The sequence below is a fragment of the Vipera berus genome (assembly GCF_964194415.1).
Source record: "Vipera berus genome assembly, chromosome: 2".
In the NCBI taxonomy this organism is placed as follows: Eukaryota; Metazoa; Chordata; class Lepidosauria; order Squamata; family Viperidae; genus Vipera; species Vipera berus.
In genome coordinates, this window is record NC_138203.1 from 182,805,967 (window position 1) to 182,831,255 (window position 25,289).

Below are 25,289 nucleotides of genomic sequence, written 5' to 3' on the forward strand. Positions count from 1 at the left end.
GTCCTCAACTTTTCCGGCTCTGCAGACCAGTTGTGGCAGTGTCCTGCTGGGGATGGTTTCACGTGTGTGCCCACCACTTACACAACCTGGTTCCCAACAGGTCACGGACCAGTATCACTGTGTGGACCAGGAGTTGGGGGCTCCTGAGCTATAGCATATGAACACTGAGCCTGAACACTTTTAATAATGGGGCATTGTGGTGATTAATTTCATTTAAGAAGAGCTATGCAACTAGGGACAGCCTAATTTAGCACAAAGCTGACCTATTAGTTGATGAAATTGGAAGGAAAAAAAGGACTTGATTTGTATTGGTGCAAACAGCAGCAAGAACACACTGATTATTGTGGTCAAAGAAGTAAAGGGATATATAATTCAGTAACCTTGCTGAAACCGACCAGGAAAGCATACTAGAACCTTGTGTATGGGACTCTAAGTTCCATTATAGAAAGGAAGAAAATGCAAGTACTATATTAATCTTATGCCATGTATGATACTGCTAAGCAAAACATTTCAATTCTAAAATATCACTGGGAATATTTCAATGACAATGTTGAGTTGTGAAAATGCCAGGTTGGTGCTCTTTCAGTTTGGGCAGAACAGCTGTTCTAGGCTTGGGGCAGGGTGTGTTTCAAATTCAAAACGTTTGGTGCGTCACAAACATTAGTCTATTATAATATTTATAATCAAACTTGATATAAAAGATGAAGATTGTTAAAGCTAGTTGCACTGTTCATTTCAAAGCTAGAAAATTTGGCAAAATATTGTGGTTTGTACATAGCCCAGAAAACTTGAAAAATCAAGACTCTATAAATATTAAAGTTTATTAAAGAGAGCTTACTTCTCAGATTACGCTAAAGGGATGCAACAAACTGAATTTCTTATTTAAAATAAATTGTTTAAAAGAAACAAAGCTGGGAGTCCAGTTATTATAGGATGAAAAAGACTTTGGAGACTTCCAGAAGGTCAACATACTCTGCTTGTTTTAATCTTTCATATATCCTCTAAGCCGTCTAGAGTTGTCAGAGTGCTGCAATGATCTAGAACAGGGCTTTTCAACCAGTGGTACAGGTACCACCTGTGGTACATTGGCACCTGGCAGGTGGTACATGACCATCCTAGAAAAGTGGTAGCGAGGGAGGGGAATGAGCTGAACCAGTGGCAGCACTGCACAAGCCTGAGTGAAAGATGGCTGGAGCTGCAGGGCTGTCAGGGCTCAGTGAAAGCGCCAGGACCAGCGCCAGGCTCCAGCTGGAGCTCGGTGCTGATCCCAGCACGTCTGCTAAGCCCAGAAGAAGCGCCGATCAGCTGGAATGTTGCAGCATCCCCAGGGTCTTGTGATTTACATTCAGACGCTTGGAAACTGATTCATATTTATGATGTTCACAGTGTCCCAGGGTCATGTGAAGTAACCAAAATCTGCTGCAACCACCCAGCAGAGGGGGTGGGGAATAAAAACCAAACACCCCCCACCCCACCCCTGCTGCCAATTCTCAACAGAAACAATGGAAACCTCGGACAGGACGAAGAGCACCGCCGGGCGGGCAGGCAGGTGTCTTGCTCAGCTGTGGCTTGGGGGGCACTTTTTTCAGTGCCACTGTAACTTCGAACAATCACTAAGCAAACTGTTGTAAGTCGAGGACTATCTGTACTTCATCTTTTTTTTTTAGTCATCAAGTTCTTGACACCTTGCAGGGGGACTGGTGGTACTCAGATATTTTTTGTGAGTATATATATATATATGCTCTATCAAATATTTGTCAAACATTTTGCAGTAGGCAATACTACTGTTATGGTTTTATTGTAATTCTCCCTATCAAGAGAGTTAGCATTCTCTTAACTAAGAGTTAATATCAACAGCAAGGTTTTTCCGACACTGGATGCCTTGGAAAGCCACACTGCTGCCAAAAATAGTTCATGAAATTCTTTAAGAGATATTTCTTGTTGCTTCTCAGTTGAAAATAACATGCTCAGAACAAAAAATTACTAGTAGTGACTATGTGGCAATAATAATGGTTGTGTGAATGGCAATAAAAACAAAAAAGGGTCCTATCTTGGAGTTTATCTGATGATAATATATGACCTTAGATCCTAAACTTCAGATTCCCTTCCCCCAAAGACCAGACCAAAGGAATATATACCATTTGTTTATTTTACATAAAAAGACAAAGGTTTAATTTTAAAATAATTCCTAAGGCATGGTATAGGAAGTTAGCCTTTGGGACATCAGCACTACGAGAGGAATAAGATGGCAAAGTACATTTTAGAGCCTTTATTTGTAATGAAAAGATCCTACAGGCATATTCTGTCACCCTCCCCTAACATTGCATGCCAGGTTTCTGTCCAATAGAAAAATAAAGAGGCAGAGACCTGCCCAGATGAACAAATTGCTTTACAAAATGTATAATTTACAGCAGTAAAACTATATTTACTAAAAAATAAAAACAAACTCCAAAGAACAGATTTTAAAAGGAAACAGCTTCTTACAACTTCCAGGATGGAAGGGTGATCCAAAATTAGACAAGGCATACTAACAGAGTAAAACAGAGTACCTTTTTTTGTTGTTAAGTAAAAGCACCAGACTCTAAATATTGCTGTGAAAACAGTATAGTTATAGGAATACACTCAAATGGTTCATGGGCAGGACTGCAAGCTTCCCTTTTTCTTTAAGTCTGTATCTAGGTAGTGTTTATAGAGATTCAACTTGTGGTTTTTTCCTGCACTAATCCCTTCTTGGAAGGTAACCATTAAGCAAAGCTATGTCTGATGAGCTTTAGGTGCTGCCACAATGGAAGGAGAAGGTGTCGGAGCTGCTACTAGTTGTCACAGGACTCGATCCCTAATCAAAAGTCCACATTCAGAGCTATTACCTCACCCTTGTACATTCAATTCTCAAGACGGGCAGAGCGAGCCTGTATTCACACTATAGCAAAAGAGAGCCAATCTACCAGAAATTTAAAATATCCTTCCTGTAGCATGAAATAAACTTTTTAACTTTTAAACATAGCACTCTTAAGGCTATACAAATGTCACACATCATGTAAAATGCGAGAGGAGGGTTGACCAAGTAGTGGTGAAGAGCACCTCTCTAAGGGACTCGTTTTACAACAGCTCCTAGCAGTGTGTAGTAAAAGGAAAGTCAGGTCAGAGTTTATATTTGCTGGAGAAAAGTCAATCCATGGCTGCCCCGGGCCATATTCACCTAGTTTTAGAGGCAAAAGCTCAGGGGAGAAGGACTCTTGAACAGCAGAAAATTATTTTCAGCAATATGGACGGAGGCTGGAATCCCCAAACAGACACCACTGCACAGAGTAAGAGCTCAGATTCAACCCTGCTTTGGGATAAATTCAAAGCACACATGCACTAAACAGTTTTTCCAGATCACAATCTGTAAAGGCGACTCATCTGTATCAAAGCAACAAGGGCTGAGTTCGGCTCAGGTGACCCCGACGATTATTGGTGGCCAATCTTTGCTGGGCCAAGAACGATTGGACTGTTGGAGGATTAGACGATCGCTTTTCTGTAGCTCGTTGGTGCAGTGTTAGGCCCTGTAACAGGGGAAAGGAATTGACTTGCGTTGTCAGACACCGGGATAACAATTCTCTAATATTCTTTTGAACTGAAGAAAATGTAATTATGTCAAACAGCCCAGGTATTTAATAATATTCAGCGATGCTGAAAGCTAGACCTAAATCAGCATGTAACAATTGTCTAAGACCCTTACACTGCAGAAGGGCCAATAAAATACTAAGTGCTCAATTGGCACAGTTAAATCTAGGTTAAATGCTAAGAAAAGCAAATTTATTTTTCACACAAGCTCAAATCCCCACAATGGAGAATCGCAGAAACTCCCATTGATTTTAAGATTCTTCTCTCAGAACTGCTTGTTGCTTGCAAACTAGCACTGCCGTCTTTTTGCTCCCTCTTATTTTTTGCTATTCAGCACAGAATTTAGATTATTAGAAATGTCAAGAGGTGAGGAAAACTCTTGATCTTACTAAATGTATTGTTCTCTTTCAAGTTAATAATGATGTGCATGCCCCCACAGCATGAAAAGATTCTCTCCTTTTATATTTTTATCAAGAGCAAACTCTGATTGGCCAGAAGATAATTAAAAATTCTGGGATAGTAAACTGGGTATTGATGACCTGCCTCTGCGTATGGAAATGTGAGCCTGCATCTATATCCAGGATAAACTGCTTCTGTGCGGTGACAGTTCTGTGGCTACTAGATATCATTCAGGTTCTCAAACCCAGGTCAAACTCACCATGTTGTACCAGGCGGTGATGATGAGTTTTTCTTCTTGCTCCTGCTGAGATTTTGTCTTCTCAAAATCAGACTAATACAATGAGAAAATGAGAATACAATCCCTTCAATACCAAAGAATGTCAGAGCAGCTGGGAACATTACAGGTAAGATTAAAAAAATAAACCCTTCAAATGTTATGAAATACTTTCCCAAACAGTGTGCCCTAAACAGATGGAAACTCTCTGGAGCAACCAAGGATGATGGGATGAAGGGCACCTACATGCCTCTCCTCCTTCAGCATCTGCAGAGGGATTCAATTCCATTAGATCAGACATGTCAAACACAAGGCCCGGGAGCTGGAGCCGGCCCACAAAGTGGTTTCATGTGGCCTGCGAAGCCATCCTGGAAACAGTGAGGGAACGGCCCCCACTGCCTTGGCCCTTGCCCCGGTCTCATCTCCTTCTGCCAGAGACCCTCAGATCTGTCCCACTCCTGCCCAGGCCCCCATAGGCACCCTTGATGCGAACGATGTAGAGCTGGCCACGCCCACACAGCAGGCCATACGCACTCTAGCCACGCCCACCCAGTAGGCCACGCCCACCCTGGCCATACCCACCCGGCCCCCTGAGGGCAACCGCAATGCTGATGTGGCCCTCAATGAAATTGAGTTTGACACCCCTGCATTAGATCTTCAATTTTAAGAAGACTCCCTTCAGAGCAGGGGTTTCAAGCTTATTCTTTAATCAGTTAAAAAAATAATTCCCCAAATCTCTGATTGAAAGGAAAACGATAGAAAATTGACTGCATCCAGATGAATTACTTTTGGCCCTTAAGTGTCTCATGGAACCCTCAGATTTTTGCAGAAGCCTAGGGTTCCAAAGGAGATTGGGAAAAAAAACCCTGCTTTAAAGCACAACTTTGGCCTTTAGTTTTAGTATTTGTTTTCTTTCACAACATTCCACAATCCGATTCAGGAAGGGGAGAAAAGGAAAGAAAAACGATTCCTCGATGTCATAAAAATGCTGAAGATGATTTGGAAAGACTATACCAAGGCAACAGGAGGATGGCTATAAAGCAAAGTGAGCCTCCAAAAAACGGCAGGATGGGGAGGAGAAAAATACCACGAGAAACCGAGAAAAAAACAAAAGAATCAGCAAAGCAGACCGAAAAGGGATTATACGCTCTACATGCGCTGATGATCACAAAGCGGGGGGGGAGGGGGGGCAGTCCCAACATTTGTGACTGAAGATTGCCTCAGAAGAACGTGGGCTGTTCAGGATGCTTTCCAAAAATCCCATAGATCAAAAACTGTGATCAACCTACATTTATTCTTGAGCAAAATTAAATGAACATTCAGCGCAAAAAAATAAAAATAAATAAAGCCCCTGATTTACTAATAGAAGGTTAGCAAAGTTTTTGTCAGATCCTTGCTTGCATTTTAAAAACTCTTCATCAGAACTGCTTAAATTATTCCAGACAGTACTGTTTGGCCTGGTCCAACTAGTTTCTAAAGAAGAAGTCCTTAGTATATAGTCATACATACTAATTTGTTGCTATACTAAGACATAACTGTAGCTAGTATTTTAAGACCAACTTAAACCTTGGGTGAGATAGAAAGGACATTCCTTCAGTTTTGCTGCAGATTCCTAGTCTGCCAATTAAAGAAGAAGAAGCTTGCAAGAAAAAAAAACAATTTCATGAGGTGTAAAGAAGATAGAGAGTCAAGCCACGCAGATGTGAAAGAATTAACAGCCTGGTAAGGCATCTGCAATAGACCTTTGCTAGTTTCATTAGAAGGTCGGCAGTTTGGTGGGTCAAATCCTGAGTGCCGCGTAAGAGTGAGCGCCTGTTACTCGTCCCAGCTTCTGCCAACCTAGCAGTTTGAAAGCACGTAAAAATGCAAGTAGAAAAATAGGGACCACTACAGTGGGAAAGTAACAGCGTTCCGTGCGCCTTTGGCATCTAGTCATGCTGGCCAAATGACCACGGAGACGTCCTCTTCAGCATTGAAACGGAGATGAGCACCGGCCCCTAGAGTTGGAAACGACAAGCAGGCATGTGCGGGGGAACCTTTACCTTTACTTTTTTTAGCCATGGGAAAGTTGCTTACCCTGTCCTTAACAAAGGAAGAGGACCTCACCTCAAGGTGGCTTATTTTCTTATCTTTTTCTTGCAGCTGGTTCTTCAACGCCTGAATCTCCAAAGGAACTACGTGAGGCTGTTGCTTGGGGTCTAGCTTCTTGATAACCTGTAGAGGAAGTGAAGCCTCTGCCATCATAACTAAGCCTCTGAGAATGTGGACTAGTAGATACTAGAAAAGCTCAGAGACAACATTCTTGATATGAATTACCCTCCATTACCAAACAGCGTATTCACAAAGTTATTGGTCTGGTTCACATATGTGCTAAATCGTGACTAGTAGTTTATTTTGATTGACCATGACCATTGTGCCTGAATTTAGAATCCTGACATATACTATTACTTGTCCAAGTTTTTTTCTAACTCATGTATGTGCAAAATCGGAACAGCCTGAAAATAGAGCACCCTACTGCATTTTCTCACTATCCCTAGCAATCATATAGTTCTCCTGACTCTTTAATGAGTACAAGCCAAATGGAGATATTTCATTTCCTCCTCAGAAAAATGCACACAAGTAAAAGAGAGAAAAACTCTCAAGTGCCTTCAAGAAACCCTACAGAGTAAATGGTGCTTTATTGCTCTTAGGACCCTAGAGATACCAGTAAGATAATTACCAAAGAAACAGAAGATGAACAAATCAAGAATTAGTTAGACAAGTCATAACATAATTTGCTTAACTAAGAGACAGCCTCTTATGACCTCAACAAATCTTGGCTGAAATACATCTTGCTTCAGCAGTACAGATGAAGCCAGCAAATCCACGAGATTTAATAAACACAGTGTGTATTGCGTTCCTATGTAGCGGTGCAAGTACAAAAGCCTTGCTTACTGTGCAGGCTTTATCCATGTAGCGTTTATACCGCTCCTCCATAGCTTTCATATCTTCATCCTTTTTCTTCAATGTCTGCTGAAGTTCATCAATTTTCTTGGCAGCTGTTGGAAACGGGAGAGACCCGGTTATCTATTCTCTAGTATGCAGTTTGGAAGTTTGCGGGGGAAGGGGGAGGGGAAAAAGAATTTTTGTTCCAAATCTCAGGAACTTCCGGGTATCTCAGCTGAGAATTTCATCCTGGTTACAGAGCACCTCTTCTCATTCCGTGGTCAAGAAAACTAGTCCAATCTGTTATGCATCTAAAGCAGGGGTCTTCAAACTTGGCCCTTACTGGCTGAGGAATTCTGGGAGTTGAAGTCCACAAGTCATAAAAGGACCACGTTTGAAGACCCCCTGATCTAAAGCAATAGGAGCAACTTTCAATCACTTACTGCTGCTGCTGTCTACTTTGGGTTCCAGCTCATCAAGGCATTCCTTCTTCTTCTGAAGCTCTGCATGAGCCTCATGCAATTTCTCTCTGGACAGAAGATGAGACAAATTGGAATGTGTTACACAACTGTTTTTGTGAATAACAGCCAGAAGGTCAAAGACTGTGGTTTGGAAGTGCCTTACAACCAATAAGATTCAAACAGTACTGCTAGAGGCTTTAACAGGTTGACAAATATGTACTATAGGAAGTCTCTTAGGCTTTATATTCAGAGAATATAAAATACTGAAATACTGAATGGAATCACTTACAGGTGCTCTTCCAGTTTCTTCTGCAGCAGGGAAGACTGAGAGAGAAAAAAGGAAATGAGTGCTCAGAATTGTGTTCATGCTGAGAAAGCAGACTGGAACAATCTAACATTTTCTCATTGCCCATTAGAAGGAGTACTGCTATGCTTGGAATATATGGCACCCAACATTAAAACCTATGTACATTCAGCACATAAAGTCCCGGGAACCTGTTGTACATATACACTGGCTTTAAAAAATTCACTTTGACTGGAGGTTGGCAAGATTAAAGTACAGATTTACGATCACAAACTAAAATAGACAAGGTTGTTGGGATGCTCCTGAATTCAAATATATTATGAAGACACAGCTGGAGAGTTGCATTCAGTTCCATAGACACCAGATCCTCTAAGGCAGACATGTCAAACACAAGGCCCGGGGGCCGGATCCGGCCCGTGAAGTGGTTTCACGTGGCCCGTGAAGCCATCCTGGAAACAGTGAGGGAACGGCCCCCACTGCCTTGGCCCTGGCCCAGAGACCCTCCTTCTGCCAGAGACCCTCAGATCTGTCCCACTCCTGCCCAGGCCCCCATAGGCACCCTTGATGAGAACGATGTAGAGCTGGCCACGCCCACCCAGCAGGCCATACACACTCTAGCCACGCCCATCCAGTAGGCCACACCCACCCAGGCCATACCCACCCGGCCCCCTGAGGGCAACCGCAATGCTGATGCGGCCCTCAATGAAATTGAGTTTGACACCCCTGCTCTAAGGGGCAGTGCAGAAACCGACAGATAGAATTTGTAATGAAACTGAGCGAATATGGTCTGTTGCTCAACACAGAATCCTGTATGTAGCTGAAAAGGCTACTGACTGGGTAAGGGAAGTTGCAGCTCCTCAGAGATATCTTATAATACATACAGTAATATATTGGTACCTTTTAGATCATCAGTATGTAAACTGGAACAACTAATTTATATTTATTGATCAGCACATTTAGATTCTGTCTTTCTCTTGGAAGCCCAAGCTAGCACTTATTGGAGTCTCCTTTCGTCTTCATAGTGCCATGATTGTGTAGTAAGACTGGGCTGAGTTCAAAGATGTGTAAAGAGCAAACAAGCCAAATGTCTTCCAAATCCCATTCCAAACGTTAAGCCACTAATAATTCTAAGCAGACCTTATAAGTGCTTGGTATGGAAACCCACATAACTACCCCTTGTTAAGGCACACACAAAAAAACTTTGGCAGAAGAAAAACAACAGTGCCTTTTAGGAATGAAACACAGATTATGAGAGCAATGCAGGATATGCAAGTACTTACAATGGCCTAGGCAGGACAGCCAGCAAGTCAGAGGGGAGAAAGAGAGGGCTATTAGTACAGTGGATTGGGTATGTGGGGACCCAGGAGAAAAACAGAGGTCAGCCTAAAGATTAATGCTGAATTTCAAGAAAAGACATGGGGAAAGGACATTAAGGATAGCAACACAATATCCAGGCAAGTATCATTCTAGCCAAATAGCACTCTTTGTCCAATATGGCCACTTCAAAATCGGGCGGGGGGGGGGAATTCTCTGCCATCCACATGAAAAAAACCCACCATTGTAAGGTTTAGATTTCCATTTGTTCTGAAGCAAGTGGTAGAGAAAAACAGGAAATATACAATTGTCCCAAACTTATATTCAAAATTCAGCTCAGAATTAAATGGTGGAGTACGGGACACGTTTCTTTTAAAACAGCTCTATAAAGCTGGTAGGTGGGGAATAACAATCCCATTACTGCTTTTTGGTAAGGAACTCTGCACGGAGGCAGGGAGTGGATGGAATATCAGCTCCTATGAAACTTATTTCACAGCCTTCTGCAAGGCCCACTTAAGATGTTCTAAACCATTTTCAGAGAAACTCACATCTTCTGCTTTGCTTCCTTGTTCTTGGAGGGTACGCTGGAGGTCCTCCACTTGTGCCTTAAGCTGAGAGATCTGTTGCTGGCTCAGCCTAGACAGAGAAATCAAGATACCTCCACTGACAAAGCCCGGTAATGTAAAAACAGATTGTTCAAAAGTATCTTCACTTTTTCATTTTAAGTTTTTGGTTCTGTTGCTCACTTTCCCCGAAAGGAGCCTTCTTGCATACATCAGGCCTTACTTCTAAGCAGGTACATCTGTTACTACATTTCCAAGAGCAAGATAACCTTTATGAAATTCACACTAAATCTTCAGACATTATGCAAAGACATGGATGGCCCACTTAATCATACCATCTTGAATAAATAACTTTGTACAATGTAGTATGTAGAAGCCAAGCAAATCATGGGAAGATTTGTTACAATGTGTGAATCAATCCATTGTACCCCAAATTATCCTATAACTGGTTAAACATTACACCTGAAAAAGAATTCCATCCAATTTCCAATCCTCAAAATGGCAGTTTTGTGCAACCAGAAGATTGCCCAAGCCCCTTTTCGTTGCAGGACGAATTTACTATCATAAAATAATGAGGCTTTCAAACTTCCATGACTTATGACTGTTAACACTACTAAGATTTTACCAAGGCCTCTCCCAGCTGCAGAAAACTACCAAAGGCACCCCTGCGCAACTAAGGACTATAGGGGTTTCTCTACAGCCTGGTCTGCAATCATAAACATTCATATTCTTAGGTTACAAAGCACTGCTCCAGTGCTTAGAAGAAATCTTTTGAAATCTTGAACAATAAGACCTTACAATTCTCTGTAATTCCCAGCTGCATATTATTTTTGAGCTTGTTGTATATGGATGGGAGTGGGGTGAATCAAAGAAACAAATAGCCAAGGCTATTTTCCATTTCTGAGTGACACCAATGCACACAGAGAAAATTGCCATTGCTATATAAATATGTAAGACGCATAAGGTAATTCTCTAACGTTATCTTCATACGGCATCAGGCACAGGATACTTGAGCTCAAGACCCCCCCCACCCCTTATTTAAATATAAAAGCTAAAATGTTGCTTCCCAGGATTGAAATAATAGGCCAACATCAATGAGCTTCAAAACACTAACACTGTGTTAAAAGTGCCAATTTGAAACGCTTAGCATGCCCAATACAGACCAATACATGGCATGCTGGCTTCTGTTTTAATAATAAAGTGTGGCAATTTCTTCAATCTCTGCCAAGGATTAAATAAGAAAAACTTTCCAGCTCTTCTGCATACCTTTGCTGGGCCTCTAACTGGTTTTTAGCCCGGTTGGATTCTTCCAGAAGTCCTTGCAATTCATCCTGTTGTTGCCGGTATGACACCTCCTGAGCACATAACATCTTATTCTCGTGTTGTAGCCGTACAATGGTCTCCCTGGGTACAAGAAACCCAATTTCAGGATTTCTGAAGAAGGAAAACCAGATTTATCTGGAATTCTGGGCCATGGGGGGAAAATTATGTTTCAGTACAATCCTTATTCAACCTTCTCCTTATTCCAGATTATTGTTTTCAGGGATTCACCTGCTTTCAACTCTTCGTGACCCGATGATAGCAGAAAACAGAATAGATTACTGTTTCTAAAATGCATCTAAATGCATGAGGAATTGGCAAAAATTCACACTGTGACAGATGGCCATGAATGATGACCAAGGAATTAATGACATCGTTGGGATCAACAAGTAGTCCTCACTTAGTGACTGCCTTGTTTAGGGATAATTTACATCGATGATGAAAAAGTAATTTTACCACCAGTACGTCAACCTTCACAGGTCTGTAAAGCAAAGGAAAGCTGAAATAGGATCATGAGCCTAATTGAGATTTCACTTAGTGACTGTTTCACTTAACAACAAAGTTGCTGGTTTCAACTGTGGTCGCTATACGAGGACTACCTGTACTAGGTTGGAAAGCAACCCGGAGAGCATCTGCTCCTCATTCTCTGCACCAGGAAGAATAAAATCAATTCATCTGGCATGCTTCCCAGTGTGGATCTTCTAGCAACAGTAATGTACCTCTTTGGCTGATGGAAGGAGCCAATTATAATGAATTAAGGTTAAACCTCACTAGGATCCGGAGGCATTGACCCTTATTTCAAAGAAAAGGTCCCCAAAGTAGTAACGTTTATTTTAGCATTATCCTTATTGATAATAATTATTAAAACCATCAACATCAAAAGATATCAGGATGGACTAAACAATCTTATATATATACATTTTGCATAATCAAAAAAACAGCATTTTACTTTAATTCTGCTGGCATGATTTCAGCTGCTAAATTATCCATTGGAGAAGAAATGTCTTCCAATATAGCATCTGCAATAAGGTAGGGAACAAAAAATATTATTATTGTTTTCAAAAAAAGGGGTATTGGGGAGGGGGACTGTCAATTACCAGGTAAAAATTCAACCTTTTACACTTAACCACCATATACTGCATTTATATTGGTGTAGTTATATGGTATAGCCACACTAAGAATGCTCTAATGTAGGAGATAATATTTCTCAGAATGGGCAAGGGGGAGGAAATGCAAGTTGGGAAAAGATTTAGTTAAGTTTAGATGTCTACGTTGGTCATCTTACCCAGCCTGCAAAACTAAATTGCCACACTTGCATGATAGCGAAACGTGGCTAGCTAGTTTGGTTTTGGGGTTCAGTGAATTCAGCCTTTACTTTGGTTAATTGATGCTACAATATTGTACATGTCAAGAAAAAATTTCGCCGCGGCCTCAAAACACTCCTTTTCCACCTGGCTGACCTAGACTGACAGGGATTTTAATTATGTTTTTAATTTTTAACTCTAATTTTTAATTTATTTTAATTTTAATTTTTATTTATTCTACAGGGGCCTTTAATTTTAAATTTTATTTTAACTTCTGTATTTATTGTACGTTATTGTTGTTAGCCACCCTGAGTCCTTCGGGAGATAGGGTGGCATATAAGTCCCAATAATAAATAATAAATAATAAATACTTGTTCATACTTCCCTAAAAGTCCCTGAACACCAGTGTCATGAGATGGGGAATCTCATTCTCAAGACACCTCCTAGCATAAATATCTCATCTCCTTCACTGCAGATACAACAGTATCACCTATTTGAATACTTGAGTGACGTAGTGAATAGATTACACTGTACTAAATTTACCGAATAAACCATTACTGGCTGAATCGTACATGCTAAGCCATTAATTATAGTTTACAGACCACAACTGCTTATTCATAAAACAAAGCTAAAACCGAACAAGCCATCTTATGAGTTATTTATTCTGAACATCAAGCCAACATGAGGGCAGATTCCCTCCCTACACTGTGGTTGTGCATTGTGATTTGGAACTGTTCCAAGAGATCAGCTCTGCTTCCCTCCCAAAGTAATACAGCGAAGCCTCTGAGAGAGCAAGCACTGGAAGTTCTTCTCCCAACTCACCTGCTTGGTTGAGGAATTTCTGCTGCACTTGAGCACATCGCAATTCCTCATTAGCCTCCCGAAGGGCCTCCCGCTCTTCAATCAGTCTCTGTGGAGAAATACTCTTAACATCACTTCCCTCAAAAACTACTTAAAACCCGTTAGCCCGTTAATTCTTTCCTGAAGGGAGTACACAAAGCCAGCATGCCAAGGCACCTCTTCCCTCCAGATTTCTTTATCCTTACCACCCTGCCAAGGGGAGGAATACCCAACCCGAATGCCAATTCTGCATTACCTCCTTTTCTTTTACCAGCGCCTCAAACTTCTCCTTCAAATTTTTATATTCAAACTGCCACTTCTCGGCCTTCAAGGCTTCCTCTCCATGTTTGCTGTGGAGCTCTTGCACCTGAGTAGGAGAAACATGGAGATCTGCTTGGAGACGTTATCAACGGTCTCTTCTGCTTTCTCTTCTTCCTTTCCCATTTTGCAGGCATCAGCCTGTTCTTCCCAATCAAAGGTATGTCTACGTTAAATGCTTTCATATGCCAAAAAATATAGTCAAGGCTATGGTCTTCCCAGTTGCAATGTATGGCAGTGAAAGTTTATTTTATTTTTATTTATTTTATTAAACTTATATACCGCCCTTCTCCCGTAGGACTCGGCGGTTCACAAGGTTTTTTAAAACAATGCAAGAAGTTACAAAAATTAAAAACAATTAAAATAATTACACTAACCTTGAAATATAACCCAATTACAATTAAAAATACAGTTAAAACCCCAGTTAATACTCTCAGTCTAGGCCAGAAAGCTCGAAGAGCCAGGTCTTCAGGTCCCGGCGGAATGAGCGAAGGTCAGGGGCAGTCCTAAGCTCTACGGGCAGCTGGTTCCAAAGGGCCGGCGCACCCACAGAGAAAGCCCTCCCCCTGGGTATTGTCTGCCGGCAATCTTTTACCGGCGGTACCCTGAGGAGACCCTCCCTGTGGGAGCACACAGGACGAAGGGAGCTTGTTGCCGGCAGCAGGTGTTCCCTCAAATATCCCGGACCCAAGCCATAAGTTGGACCATAAGAAAGGCTGAGCGCCAAAGAATTGAGGCCTTTGAACTCTGGTGCTGGAGAAGACTCCTGCGAGTCCCTTGGACTGCAAGGCGATCAAACCGGTCAGTCCTAGAGGAGATCAACCCTGACTGCTCTTTAGAAGGCCAGATCCTGAAGCTAAAACTCAAATACTTTGGCCACCTAATGAGAAGGAAGGACTCACTGGAGAAGAGCCTAATGCTGGGAAAGATTGAGGGCAATAGAAGAAGGGGACGACAGAGAATGAGGTGGCTGGATGGAGTCACTGAAGCAGTAGGCGTGAGCTTAAATGGACTCCAGAAGATGGTAGAGGACAGGAAGGCCTGGAGGAACGTTGTCCATAGGGTCGCGATGGGTCGGACACGACTTCGCAGCTAACAACAACAATGCCAAAAATTATACTGACCATAAAGCTGCAGTTGTGACAACTGTTCTGTCTCCAAAGCCGTAATAAGAAAGATACAGTTAAGCCGTAGCACAGATACAGTCATCTGTTTACTTCTAATCAAATGACTTTTCCGCAAAACATTTTTACTTCTCAGCAGCCCTGCCATAGCGGCTTGCTGGCCTTATCAGTTCAAGGCTTCCAGCTGATCAAATAGGACCTCCTTCCACCATACCTGTCTTTTATGAGCTTCTAGTTGTGCACGCACAGCATTGGCCCGCCTCAGCTCTTCCTCCAGCTCACAGGTGCGCTGCATATAAACTGTGTTTCGCTCTTCTAGCAGGCGGACCTGCCGACGTAGGTCCCCCAGATCTTCCAGTTTCTTTTTGTAAGAATCTACCATGGCTTCCAGCCGTCCCACCCTGTCTGATGAGTGGCTGTAACAAACGAAAATGGCAGTGTAACACTTTTCACATATTTTAACATCAGATCGGTTCCAGTTCTCATCTAACTGCCTGCTTTTTATCTAGAAAAAGTAACTCTCTTGGCTATTGGAAGCATCAGTGTAAAGCAATGATATTGCTGCACAAGGTCAGTATGCACCGCTGACTGAAACAGTAACGGTGAGAAACAAGTGTCCCATTCACATTAATCCTAATGCTTCTATGTTCTGACCACCAATTTGGCCTTAAAGCTGAAAGGGGACCCAAATGAGGCATTCCAGGCATAGGACTCAAAATGTGACCGGATCAAAAGCCAGTAGGATTCTATATTTAACAATAATGTATTTATATACAATCTCTGACAAACCAATTTGTATGCTGTATTTTTAGAATGAAAGGAAAAGCCCCAAAGCTTAAAAAACAAACTTGGCTTCTACAATTTGGAACACAACATTTGCAACAGATTTGCAACTTTGTGCCGAGTTAAAATTCAAACATGGGAGAAGGGAGTAGAGAAATGTATACAGCCACCACAAATGCTGACAGAAATACAGTTGCAAGAAAAAGTATGTGAACCCTTTGGGATTACGTGGAGTTTTGCATGAATTGGCCATAAAATGTGCTCTAAACGTCATGTAAGTCACAACAATAGAAAAACACAGTCTGCTTAAAATAATACTACACAAACATTAGCTGTTGTCATGTTTTAATTGAACATAAGATGGAAACATTCACAGTGCAGGGTGGAAAAAGTATTTAAAGCCCTAGCCTAATGACTTCTCCAAGAGCTAATTGGAGCCAGGAGTGAGCCAACCTTGACTCCAACCAGTGTGATGACATTGGATGTGTTGCTGACAGCTGTCCTGCCCTTTAAAAACACACACCTGTTTTGGGTTTACTGGTCTCAAGAAGCACTGTCTGATGTGAACCATGCCTCGCAGAAAAGAGCTCTCAGAAGACCTACGATCAAGAATTGTTGACTTGCATGAAGCTGGAAAGGGTTACAAAAGTATCTCCAAAAGCCTTGATGTTCATGTGTCCATGGTACTGTCTACAAATGGAGAAAGTTTAGCACTGTTGCTACTCTCCCTAGGCGTGGTCGTCCTGTAAAAATGACTGCAAGAGCACAGCACTTAATGCTTAATGAGGTAAAGAAGAATCCTAGAGTGTCAGCTAAAGACCTACAGAAATCTCTGGCACATGCTAACATTTTTGTTGACACATCTACAATAAGGAAAACATTAAACAAGAATGGAGGACATGGGAGGACACCACGGAGGAAGCCATTGCTGTCCAAAAAAAATATTGCAGCACGTTTGAAGTTTGCAAAAGAGCACCTGGATGTTCCACAGCACTACTGGCAAAATATACTGTGGACAGATGAAACCAAAATTGAGTTGTTTGGGAAAAACACACAACACTATGTGTGGAGAAAAAAAGGCACAGCACACCAACATCAAAACCTCATCCCCACTGTAAAACATGGCAGAGGGAGCATCATGGTTTGGGGCTGCTTTGCTGCCTCAGGGCCTGGACGGATTGTTGTCATTGATGGGAAAATGAATTCCAGAGTTTATCAGGACATTTTGCAGGAAAACGTACAACCATCTGTCCGCCAACTGAAGCTCCGCAGAGGATGGGTGATGCAACAGGACAATGACCCAAAGCATACAAGTAATTCAACAAAACAATGGCTTCAACAGAACAGAATACGCCTTCTGGAGTGGCCCAGTCAGAGTCCTGACCTCAACCCGACTGAAATGCTGTGGCATGACCTTAAGAGAGCGATTCACACCAGACATCCCAAGAATATTGCTACACTGAAACAGTTTTGTGCAGAGGAGTGGTCCAAAATTACTCCAGATCGTTGTGCAGGTCTGATCTGCAACTACAGGAAACGTTTGGTTGAGGTTATTGCTGCCAAAGGAGGGTCAACCAGTTATTAAGTCCAAAGGTTCACATACTTTTTCCACCCTGCACTGTGAATGTTTCCATCTTATGTTCAATTAAAACATGACAACAGCTAATGTTTGTGTAGTATTATTTTAAGCAGACTGTGTTTTTCTATTGTTGTGACTTACATGACATTTAGAGCTCATTTTATGGCCAATTCATGCAAAACTCCACGTAATCCCAAAGTGTTCACATACTTTTTCTTGCAACTGTACATTAGCAGGTCAGCCCAAGCTGGATTCCCTATAAGAAGCTTATTCCATATTCCCATATGCAATTCCTTAAATTTCAAGTTACAGCTAATCCAAACTAGTACATTCCAGAGCTTCAAGTGCCCTTTTCAGTTTGTGGGCACATATAGGTCACAAATCATCTGGATTCTTGTTTGCAATATACTTCTTACACAATTCCTAAATGCCTTTTAAATGAGCAAAATCAGAACGTTTTAGAAATATGTAGCACTCAATACACACGTGCAGGTTTGACCTATCCCAGTGCATCCTGGCTTGTTTCCCAGACCACTCGCAAATACACCTACAGAAATAACATTTTGCTGCCTTATCGCCAAGGTATCAAAAGACTCACCGAAGTACATCCATTTCATCTTTGAGGGCTTGTGCTTCTTCTGCCAGGCTAGTCAGCTCCTCATTACGGCGTTGCAGCTCCTGCACCTCCTTCTCCAGATCTTCACAGCGAACCCGAAAATCATCTCTACCATTTTCCAGCCTGGCCCAAAGAGACTTAGTTAAACAAACCTAGTTTCCTGGGCCCTAGTGATTTAGCAGAGTACCAACTCCCCCTCCCCACAAGTACCTGCCCTACCGGAAGTTCTCCTCTTGCAGCTGTTCTATCTGTGACTGAAGCAAAAGCAACTTCTTGCCAGTGAGTCCAGCAGCATCTGACTCCAGAGAGCATTTTTGCTCACGAAGGGTCTTGTTCTCCAGCGCCAGTAAGTTTTTTTCCTCCATTAAAATGGTGATCTAAAGGGGGAGAAGACAGCAAGTGCCAACTAACATGGAACAATGAGGCCTCAAGGATCCAATACTGTGGCCATCAGGGTTTACAGCTAAACTGCACGGGGGCTTAAAGCCCTCAAAGTCTGAGCTCTTTAAGCTCTTCTTATAAGTGCGCTAGAAAACAAAGAGGCGGGCGAGGTTTGCTATTGCCTCTCTGCCCAGGCTCAAAAATGGAAAAGCCAAACTTCTCCTTAGTCACACCCATACACAAAGCTATAGATAGTTACTTGCTTCTGCATTCTTGGATTGTGTGCATTAGGAAAGTCTGCAGCTGGTAATAAAACAAGATCAAACGACAACTGTGCTATGCACAAGACCTCCTATCCCACACCCCAAAAAGAACACAGTTCCTCTTGCACTTCCTTCTGGGTAGACTTCTATGATTCACGCTAGATCTTCTAGCTTGTAAGCAATAGTACAAGGCAAGCAAGAAGGGTCGTTTTCTCCTTCAGAGCTAGTGAGATCTTGCTGAAGGTTGTGACAACAATCTTTGGCTTTTGCATCGATTAAATACGACCGACTGAAGAGCTGCAATCGTTACTTCCCCTCGACGTAAGCACGTCAAGAATCTTTAGAGGCAAGTTTGAAGCTTAAAGAAATCATTGTGTGTTCAAAAGTAAACTGTTATGAGGTCAGAAGCATCTACTCTGCCGCACACACCTCCCCCGACTTTGTATGCCTCCCAATCCAACCCCAAGCACTCTCAAGCAGCTGTTAACAATGGTCAGCATTGTACATGCTCATGCAAGGAGGTTAGGCAGGCCCACCAGGCATGGGGCTTTGGTGTTGGATAAGCATTTCAATTATCATAAGCAAGAGCTTTGGGGAAAGGGAGGGCACTTACCTGCTGGAAAGGGACTGCATCCCCAGGGGCACTTTAGCACCTTGGAGGAGTAAAGTGGGAGGGGGTTTAAGGGAGAGAGATCAACCTACCCTTTTTCAGATCCCTCACCACCCGTTACCATACTCCATTACTGCATAATAATAATAATAACAACTTTATTGTCACTTTGGATGTACACCAATTGGCATACATCAAAATGAAATTTTGTTTCATACAGCTCTCAAAGGGTCACCACCTCCGATATACATTCCTTGTTCGTAGCCAGCTCAAGTTTCAGAATATCCATTTAAGTCTCTCCTTTCCTTTTTCTGATCCTGTCTCTTCCATCTTTTCCTTAAAGAGGCCTCGCTTCTTTTCGCCCCTGGAGCACGCTGCCTGCCGCCATCTCCAACTCCTTCAAAAGCCTCTCTCCCTTCCTCTGGGCCTGCCGACAGCCTCCTCCAGTTCCTTCGCTCCATAAGCCCTCCTCTACCTCCTTTGGAAATAGCCCTTCAAGAGCCAATGCAGCCGCAGCCATTCCAGGCGCCGCCATTTTAGAATAATAATCCAAATAACTTCTCAATTACAGCAAGTGTTACAGTGTAGTTCTATAGAAGATGGACTTATTTCTACTGTTGGATGTGTGCAAGAGGTACAGGCTGTGGTCACAGACTGCACTGGGCTATAACATAGTTTGCTTTTATAAACCCAATCATTCTGGAATGTATAGCACTAGCAACAGCCCTTAGACTTATATACCGTTTCATAGTGCCTTGCAGCACAGCCAGGGGTGTCAAACTGCCGGCCTCCCGGCCGGTTGCATCATACACAGGCTGTGCCCACCGCAGCTCCGGCAATGCAAAAAAAGTCACGATACGTCGTGACATGTCATGTGACGAGGCGAGTTTGACACCCGTGCTCCAAGCAGTTTACAAAGTCAGCCTACTGCCCCCAACAATCCAGGTCCTCATTTTACCAACCTTGAAAGGATGGAAGGCTGAGTCAACCTTGAACTGATCAAGATCAAACTCCTGGCTGTGGGCAGTCAGCCTGTAATACAGCATTCTAAGCACTGCGCTACCACGGCTCTTACCATGGTCTATGGATTAACATTTTGAATGAACCAGGTCACAATGGCTTGTTAAACAAATTATGATTTAATGTGATGTATGAATTCAGTTACACAGCAACAAACCTGGGTTACAGGTCACCTGACAAAGTTACCAGACTCAGGGTAGCCTCAAAACTTCCATGCTGGATTTGCTCTCTATACAAAGAGTGGAGAAAGAGAACAGCTGAGCACTAAGAGGAAAGGTAGGAGGAGGGATACACCACACTGCAGCCACACCCAGTTGGTTCCATGCAGCTTAGCAAGCCACACATTAACAAAACATTTGCACCTCAACCCGAAGTGTAGTACTGGGGCTTGCGAGGAGAGACAGTTTACTTTCTCCAAGGCAGAACCAATTACTCAAGTCCCCAGAGCAGAGGAGGTGCCAAAACTCACGTTTAGGAATATATGAATCAAAACTTTCCCAAGCCATGAGTAATCATTCCCGCAATGCACCAAGTATGGACAAGGTCTGCTAAATTAGCATACCATGCAAGCCATTGAGATTTTCCATCAGACTGAGAACTACTGAACTTACAGAAGATCAATGGCACCTCACTGTAAGCACCTGACACACATTTTGGAATTGTATCTGGAAAGCAAGAGTTGAAACGTAAGTTTTATCTATAATATACCTGGCCTCCAAAAGGAACCCACCTGATGCTCCAAGTCATGACAATGTTGGCGCATGTCATCTGTCTCCTCTAGGTCATCACTGAGGAAGTAATACTTTCGGGACTGTAAATCAAGGCAAAGGAATGAATCAGGGAAGAACTACATGATCATTAGCACACTCAAGTAACTCAATCTAATGCATGTTTTGCCTCTTCTTCCTCATCACAAAGAAAAAGGCAGAGCTATTCCTCAATGAGTATTATGCATTACTTTGCCTAGTTAATGCCTCAAGTAACACCAGCTGCCTGCAATTAGTGCAGGTTCGCATCCCACCAGGCTCAAGGTTGACTCAGCCTTCCATCCTTCCGAGGTAGGTAAAATGAGGACCCAGATTGTTGGGGGCAATTAAGCTGACTTTGTAATAATGCTGCTTGGGGGGGGCGCGAAAGCCCTAATAAGCAGGCATATACACAGAATGAAGGCTATTGCTAAGCACATTGTGCTTTAGATTGTAAGCCGCCCTGAGTCTTCGGAGAAGGGCGGGATATAAATGGGATTAAAATAAAATAAAAATAAAAATAGTTATATAATTCAGTGGGATACCTGACTGTCGAAGTTCATGTATGTCTCTGAACTTAATGTGTCTGATGAATCTTTGGTCAACAGCTGCAAGAGAAAAGAGCATCAGTGTAGAATCTAATTACATAGACATAGACACATTATTTTTCAACAGACATAAATTAACTAAGAGACTTTGTAAGGTCATCCTGGAGGAGACCAAAACTATTTGGGCACTACTCATTTTAATTAAAACTATAGTGAAGCCGTTGGTTGGGAGGTAGTGTGATTGAGGTTTGAGAATGAAGGGAAGTCAAAAGAAGGCTTCCAGTTCCACACTGAATTATTTTCATGCCAGATGGCAGTCCAAAACCACGCTTACCTCCTGAATAGCTGCCATAACGACATGCTGAACCGATTCTTCCAATGTCATGATTTGCTGGATGTAATCTACAAACATATTAAATTAATAGCTCAAAATAAGATTGGACTTGTTCTTTCCTTTCTTCACTCAACTCCCCAGACTACCCTTTTATTTGAATTGTAATGCTATGATAGTTGATCAGCATTACATTAGAGAATAGGGCTAGAAAGGGGTAGTGGGTAGGGCAAAATATCAGATGTTGGCACAAAGAGTTTGCTTCAATTTTAAGCAAGGGACATCCCTATGGAATCAAAGGGAGGAAGAAAGGGAAAAGGAAAACTAAAAGAAGAAGAAGGAAGCGGGATCAGCAGATTCTGTAACTTCTAAACTTAGCGCTAATGAAATTCCAAGCAAGTTAAGAATTTACTGTAAATAGGAAAGCAACACCACATTTTGGACAGCTGCTTGCTAGCCTCTCCATACCAATATTTAAAGTAATCACTGCTATGATGTTCTCCTAGCATAAATGTCTATGCAGCCTTATTATCCCCCCCCACCTCCGTACTATCAAATTGCACACACATACCTTGCTTCTTCTCACAGCTGATGGCACAGCCTAGTACCAGCTGTAGTAATTTCCCAAGCTCAGCCGAATCCGACAATTCTCCAACCAAGGCTACATCAGGCAACAGCTGCTCTGGGACTTGGTGGCCCAGCACCTTAGGGATATGTAGAGAGCAGTAAAAAAAAATACTTCCTAGCTGCCCATGGGCATTCTAGCATTCCAGCTATTACTGTCTATTTCACTGGCCTTACCTGGTGGAAACACAATCCTTGTCAAATAGAACTGAAGGTAGGGCAATGTATGCAGAAGTTGGAAAGTTACACTTTAAGAGCATTGATTGTTTTTTTTTAAAGCCACTTGCCCAATAAGTATGACAAGCAACAAAAACTGAGATTGCCGGCGTCAACTTCCCTCCGCCCTGTGCGTTCCCACAGAGAGGGCCTCCTCAGGGTGCCTCCGGTCAGAGAATGTCGGCTGGTGGCCCCCAGGGGGAGGGCCTTCTCTGTGGGCGCCCCGGATTTATGGAATCGGTTGCCGGTCGAGCTCCGGATAGCACCTGACCTTCGCTCCTTCCGACGCGGTCTGAAGACCCATCTATTTGAACAAGCCGGCCTGGCCTGATGGGGATATGTTGGAGTTTTAATGGGGATTTTTATATTGTTATCGATTGTTTTAGCTGGGCTATCTAATTCTTTTTAATTTTTGTATCCTGTATTTTTTATATGTGCCCTGTTCACCGCCCTGAGTCCTTCGGGAGAAGGGCGGTATACAAATATAATAAAACAAAACAAACAAACATATGTGATCTGTTCCTCAACCCTTCCCACTTTCATTCGTCTATAAACCCTCTAGATCAAAGGACCCTGGATCAGCGCGCTAAGAAAGGATCTGAACCAAGATCTCACTAGCTAAAACCCATTCTGAGTCTCAACAGAGTAGGAAGTGGGAAACCAACCAACCTGCATATACGTAGAAAATGAAACATCATATTTAACATATCTGAAGTAGTGCTAAGTGACAAAATCTACAGATACAAAACAAGGGATGCAGACAGAAGCTAGAAACCCGTACTTTTTAATGCTGACTTTAATGTGTGTGAAATGGATAACCTGAGATTCTTCATTTGAAAGCATACCCTTGCTTATTTAATGTCTCAGCAATATTAACAATTATATTGCCACTCTACCAGCAAACACAGCCTATAGAATATACTCACATCCTGGGAGTATTCAACCACACTTTGCAGGATCTTTTTCAGGTTGCTCACCTGGGTAAGAAAAATGGCAAAGATATGTGTAGACTTGCCCAAGTATTCCTGTTTTCAGCTATCTTCAAGATAGCTGAAATCCAATATTCCCAGTAATGAGATAGCAAGAGCAATCATGCTACTTAACAAGCTTCAATGCTACCTTGATAGCAAGAAGAGTCGTGACGATTTAGTGGAAAAGAAAGCATGACACAATCCAAGTCAACTGCCACTGCTTGGTGAAGATGGCTTGCTACTACATGCCACCTTCATTTTCAAGCCAAACACCTGAGTCTATCTGGACAGCAAAGTTCTGTTGTCATCATGATGTCATCATGTTATGAACTTTCTATAGTATCTTTCAGTCATCTGGCCCCATTGCATTTCTTCCTCCTCTCCACTTTCTATAAAGCTGAAGCTATATTGCATCATCATGCAATCAACTCATTTCTGGAAACCTCATTGCCATTTAATGATCTCCAAATAAATGTTTTCTTTTCTTCAAAAGCTCTACTTCACCCCTTCCCATTTCTCTATGAGCATTTAAAGACATTAGACTTTAACAATCCAAATTATATGCACTTGGCTCTTTTGTGTTTGGCTTAACAATGCTAATTTGAAATTTGTTTTACCACAGGGATATAACGCAGCAAGGCAAAGCTAGAATCGAGTAATGGATAATTTCCCTGTTATATATTCAAATTAAATCTCTTTATTAATCATGTGCAAAAATGGAAGAATGTACCAAACACTGAGAAGTAGTCTATCAAAACAGTTAGAAATACAAGCACCAAAGAAGAGAAGACTATCTGGGACAAGATGCTTTGGGGACATCAATTCACTGAATCACAATATATACCTTCAGTCTCCAATTTTCACCACTGTCATCTTTAATCCGTAGGAGCCATGTTTCATTGAACCAAGATGGGTCTCTGGGAAGGAAAAATGCAGAGTTTTTATTTGTGTTTATATGGGACAGGAAGTAAACTCTTTACAGCAGATCACAATATTCAGTAATCCAGAATTAATAAAAAACAGTTTTATAGTAGTTACTCAGATGTATGTTCTGCCTACCTTTCATCCCAAAAACAGAATATTTTTCTCATTATCCCACCATGATAAAGAAGATAATTACCATGGGAACTTGTTTCCCAAGCTGTAGGCTATATGTCTGATCTGATCTAACCTAGCAGTAAAGTGTCCAGCTATAAATTGTGCAAAAGGAAAAAAATGTATTGAAAGTGTTTAATTTTTTTTGGAGACTTAGTTGCAAATGTCTTAGCTACTCCTTTATCTCAATATAGAAAAATGGGTTGGAACAGAAGCTGCATTATTATCACTTCTCTCCTCACAAATAATGGGGTGTGACTTGACTGGGAAAAACCTCAGACAAAAAATACTGAATTTGATATGTCGCAACCAAATTATAAGTCATAATTACCTAGATGTTTGTATCTGATAATCATACCAGCATTCCAAAGAACGATGACACTCTTATGCTATAATGCCCTCAAAGGAAGATTCCAGAACATTACAAATGATAAACATCTTTGACACTCTAAAACAGGACGAGTAAAACAATAGTCCAAAGGCTTCTTTATTATCAATTCTAAGATAGTCGAATCATTTATCACACGTTCATTAGTTCACACTGTCTCTTTTTAATCACAATTGTCTTTTACTTGACCAAAGAGATGTATTCTTAAATAATCAAAGTTTGTTTAACCAATAAGATTTGACTATGAAGTTTGACTTGCTCCATATTTAGCATATTTATTGTTTACACATTTAGTAAATAATCTGTTAATCCAGTTTTATCTATTTCTAGCTACATTTAAAAAGGTTTCTTTTTTCACTGAAATGA

The 25,289-nt window shown here is 41.8% G+C and overlaps 1 protein-coding gene across 2 annotated transcripts in view; it reads right to left on the reverse strand.

Moving 5' to 3' along the window:
- Positions 1-2,130: 2,130 nt before the first annotated feature.
- Positions 2,131-25,289, reverse strand: part of HOOK2 (hook microtubule tethering protein 2) — a 33,405-nt gene continuing 10,246 nt past the window's right edge. Inside the window, exons 3-22 of one of the 2 annotated variants that reach the window (XM_081319959.1) lie at positions 24,285-24,357; positions 23,396-23,446; positions 22,201-22,333; positions 21,633-21,700; positions 21,296-21,358; positions 20,735-20,815; positions 17,950-18,107; positions 17,713-17,853; positions 14,967-15,168; positions 13,567-13,677; positions 13,293-13,380; positions 12,116-12,185; positions 11,113-11,280; positions 9,832-9,919; positions 7,955-7,989; positions 7,648-7,733; positions 7,214-7,317; positions 6,386-6,493; positions 4,265-4,336; positions 2,131-3,545 (exon numbers count right to left, since the gene is read on the reverse strand). In XM_081319959.1, coding sequence (XP_081176085.1) covers positions 3,408-3,545; positions 4,265-4,336; positions 6,386-6,493; positions 7,214-7,317; positions 7,648-7,733; positions 7,955-7,989; positions 9,832-9,919; positions 11,113-11,280; positions 12,116-12,185; positions 13,293-13,380; positions 13,567-13,677; positions 14,967-15,168; positions 17,713-17,853; positions 17,950-18,107; positions 20,735-20,815; positions 21,296-21,358; positions 21,633-21,700; positions 22,201-22,333; positions 23,396-23,446; positions 24,285-24,357 — 2,038 coding nt within the window. In that variant the 3' untranslated portion in view covers positions 2,131-3,407. The remainder of the gene's footprint in view (positions 3,546-4,264; positions 4,337-6,385; positions 6,494-7,213; positions 7,318-7,647; positions 7,734-7,954; positions 7,990-9,831; positions 9,920-11,112; positions 11,281-12,115; positions 12,186-13,292; positions 13,381-13,566; positions 13,678-14,966; positions 15,169-17,712; positions 17,854-17,949; positions 18,108-20,734; positions 20,816-21,295; positions 21,359-21,632; positions 21,701-22,200; positions 22,334-23,395; positions 23,447-24,284; positions 24,358-25,289) is intronic. The other variant, XM_081319960.1, reaches the window with a different exon arrangement.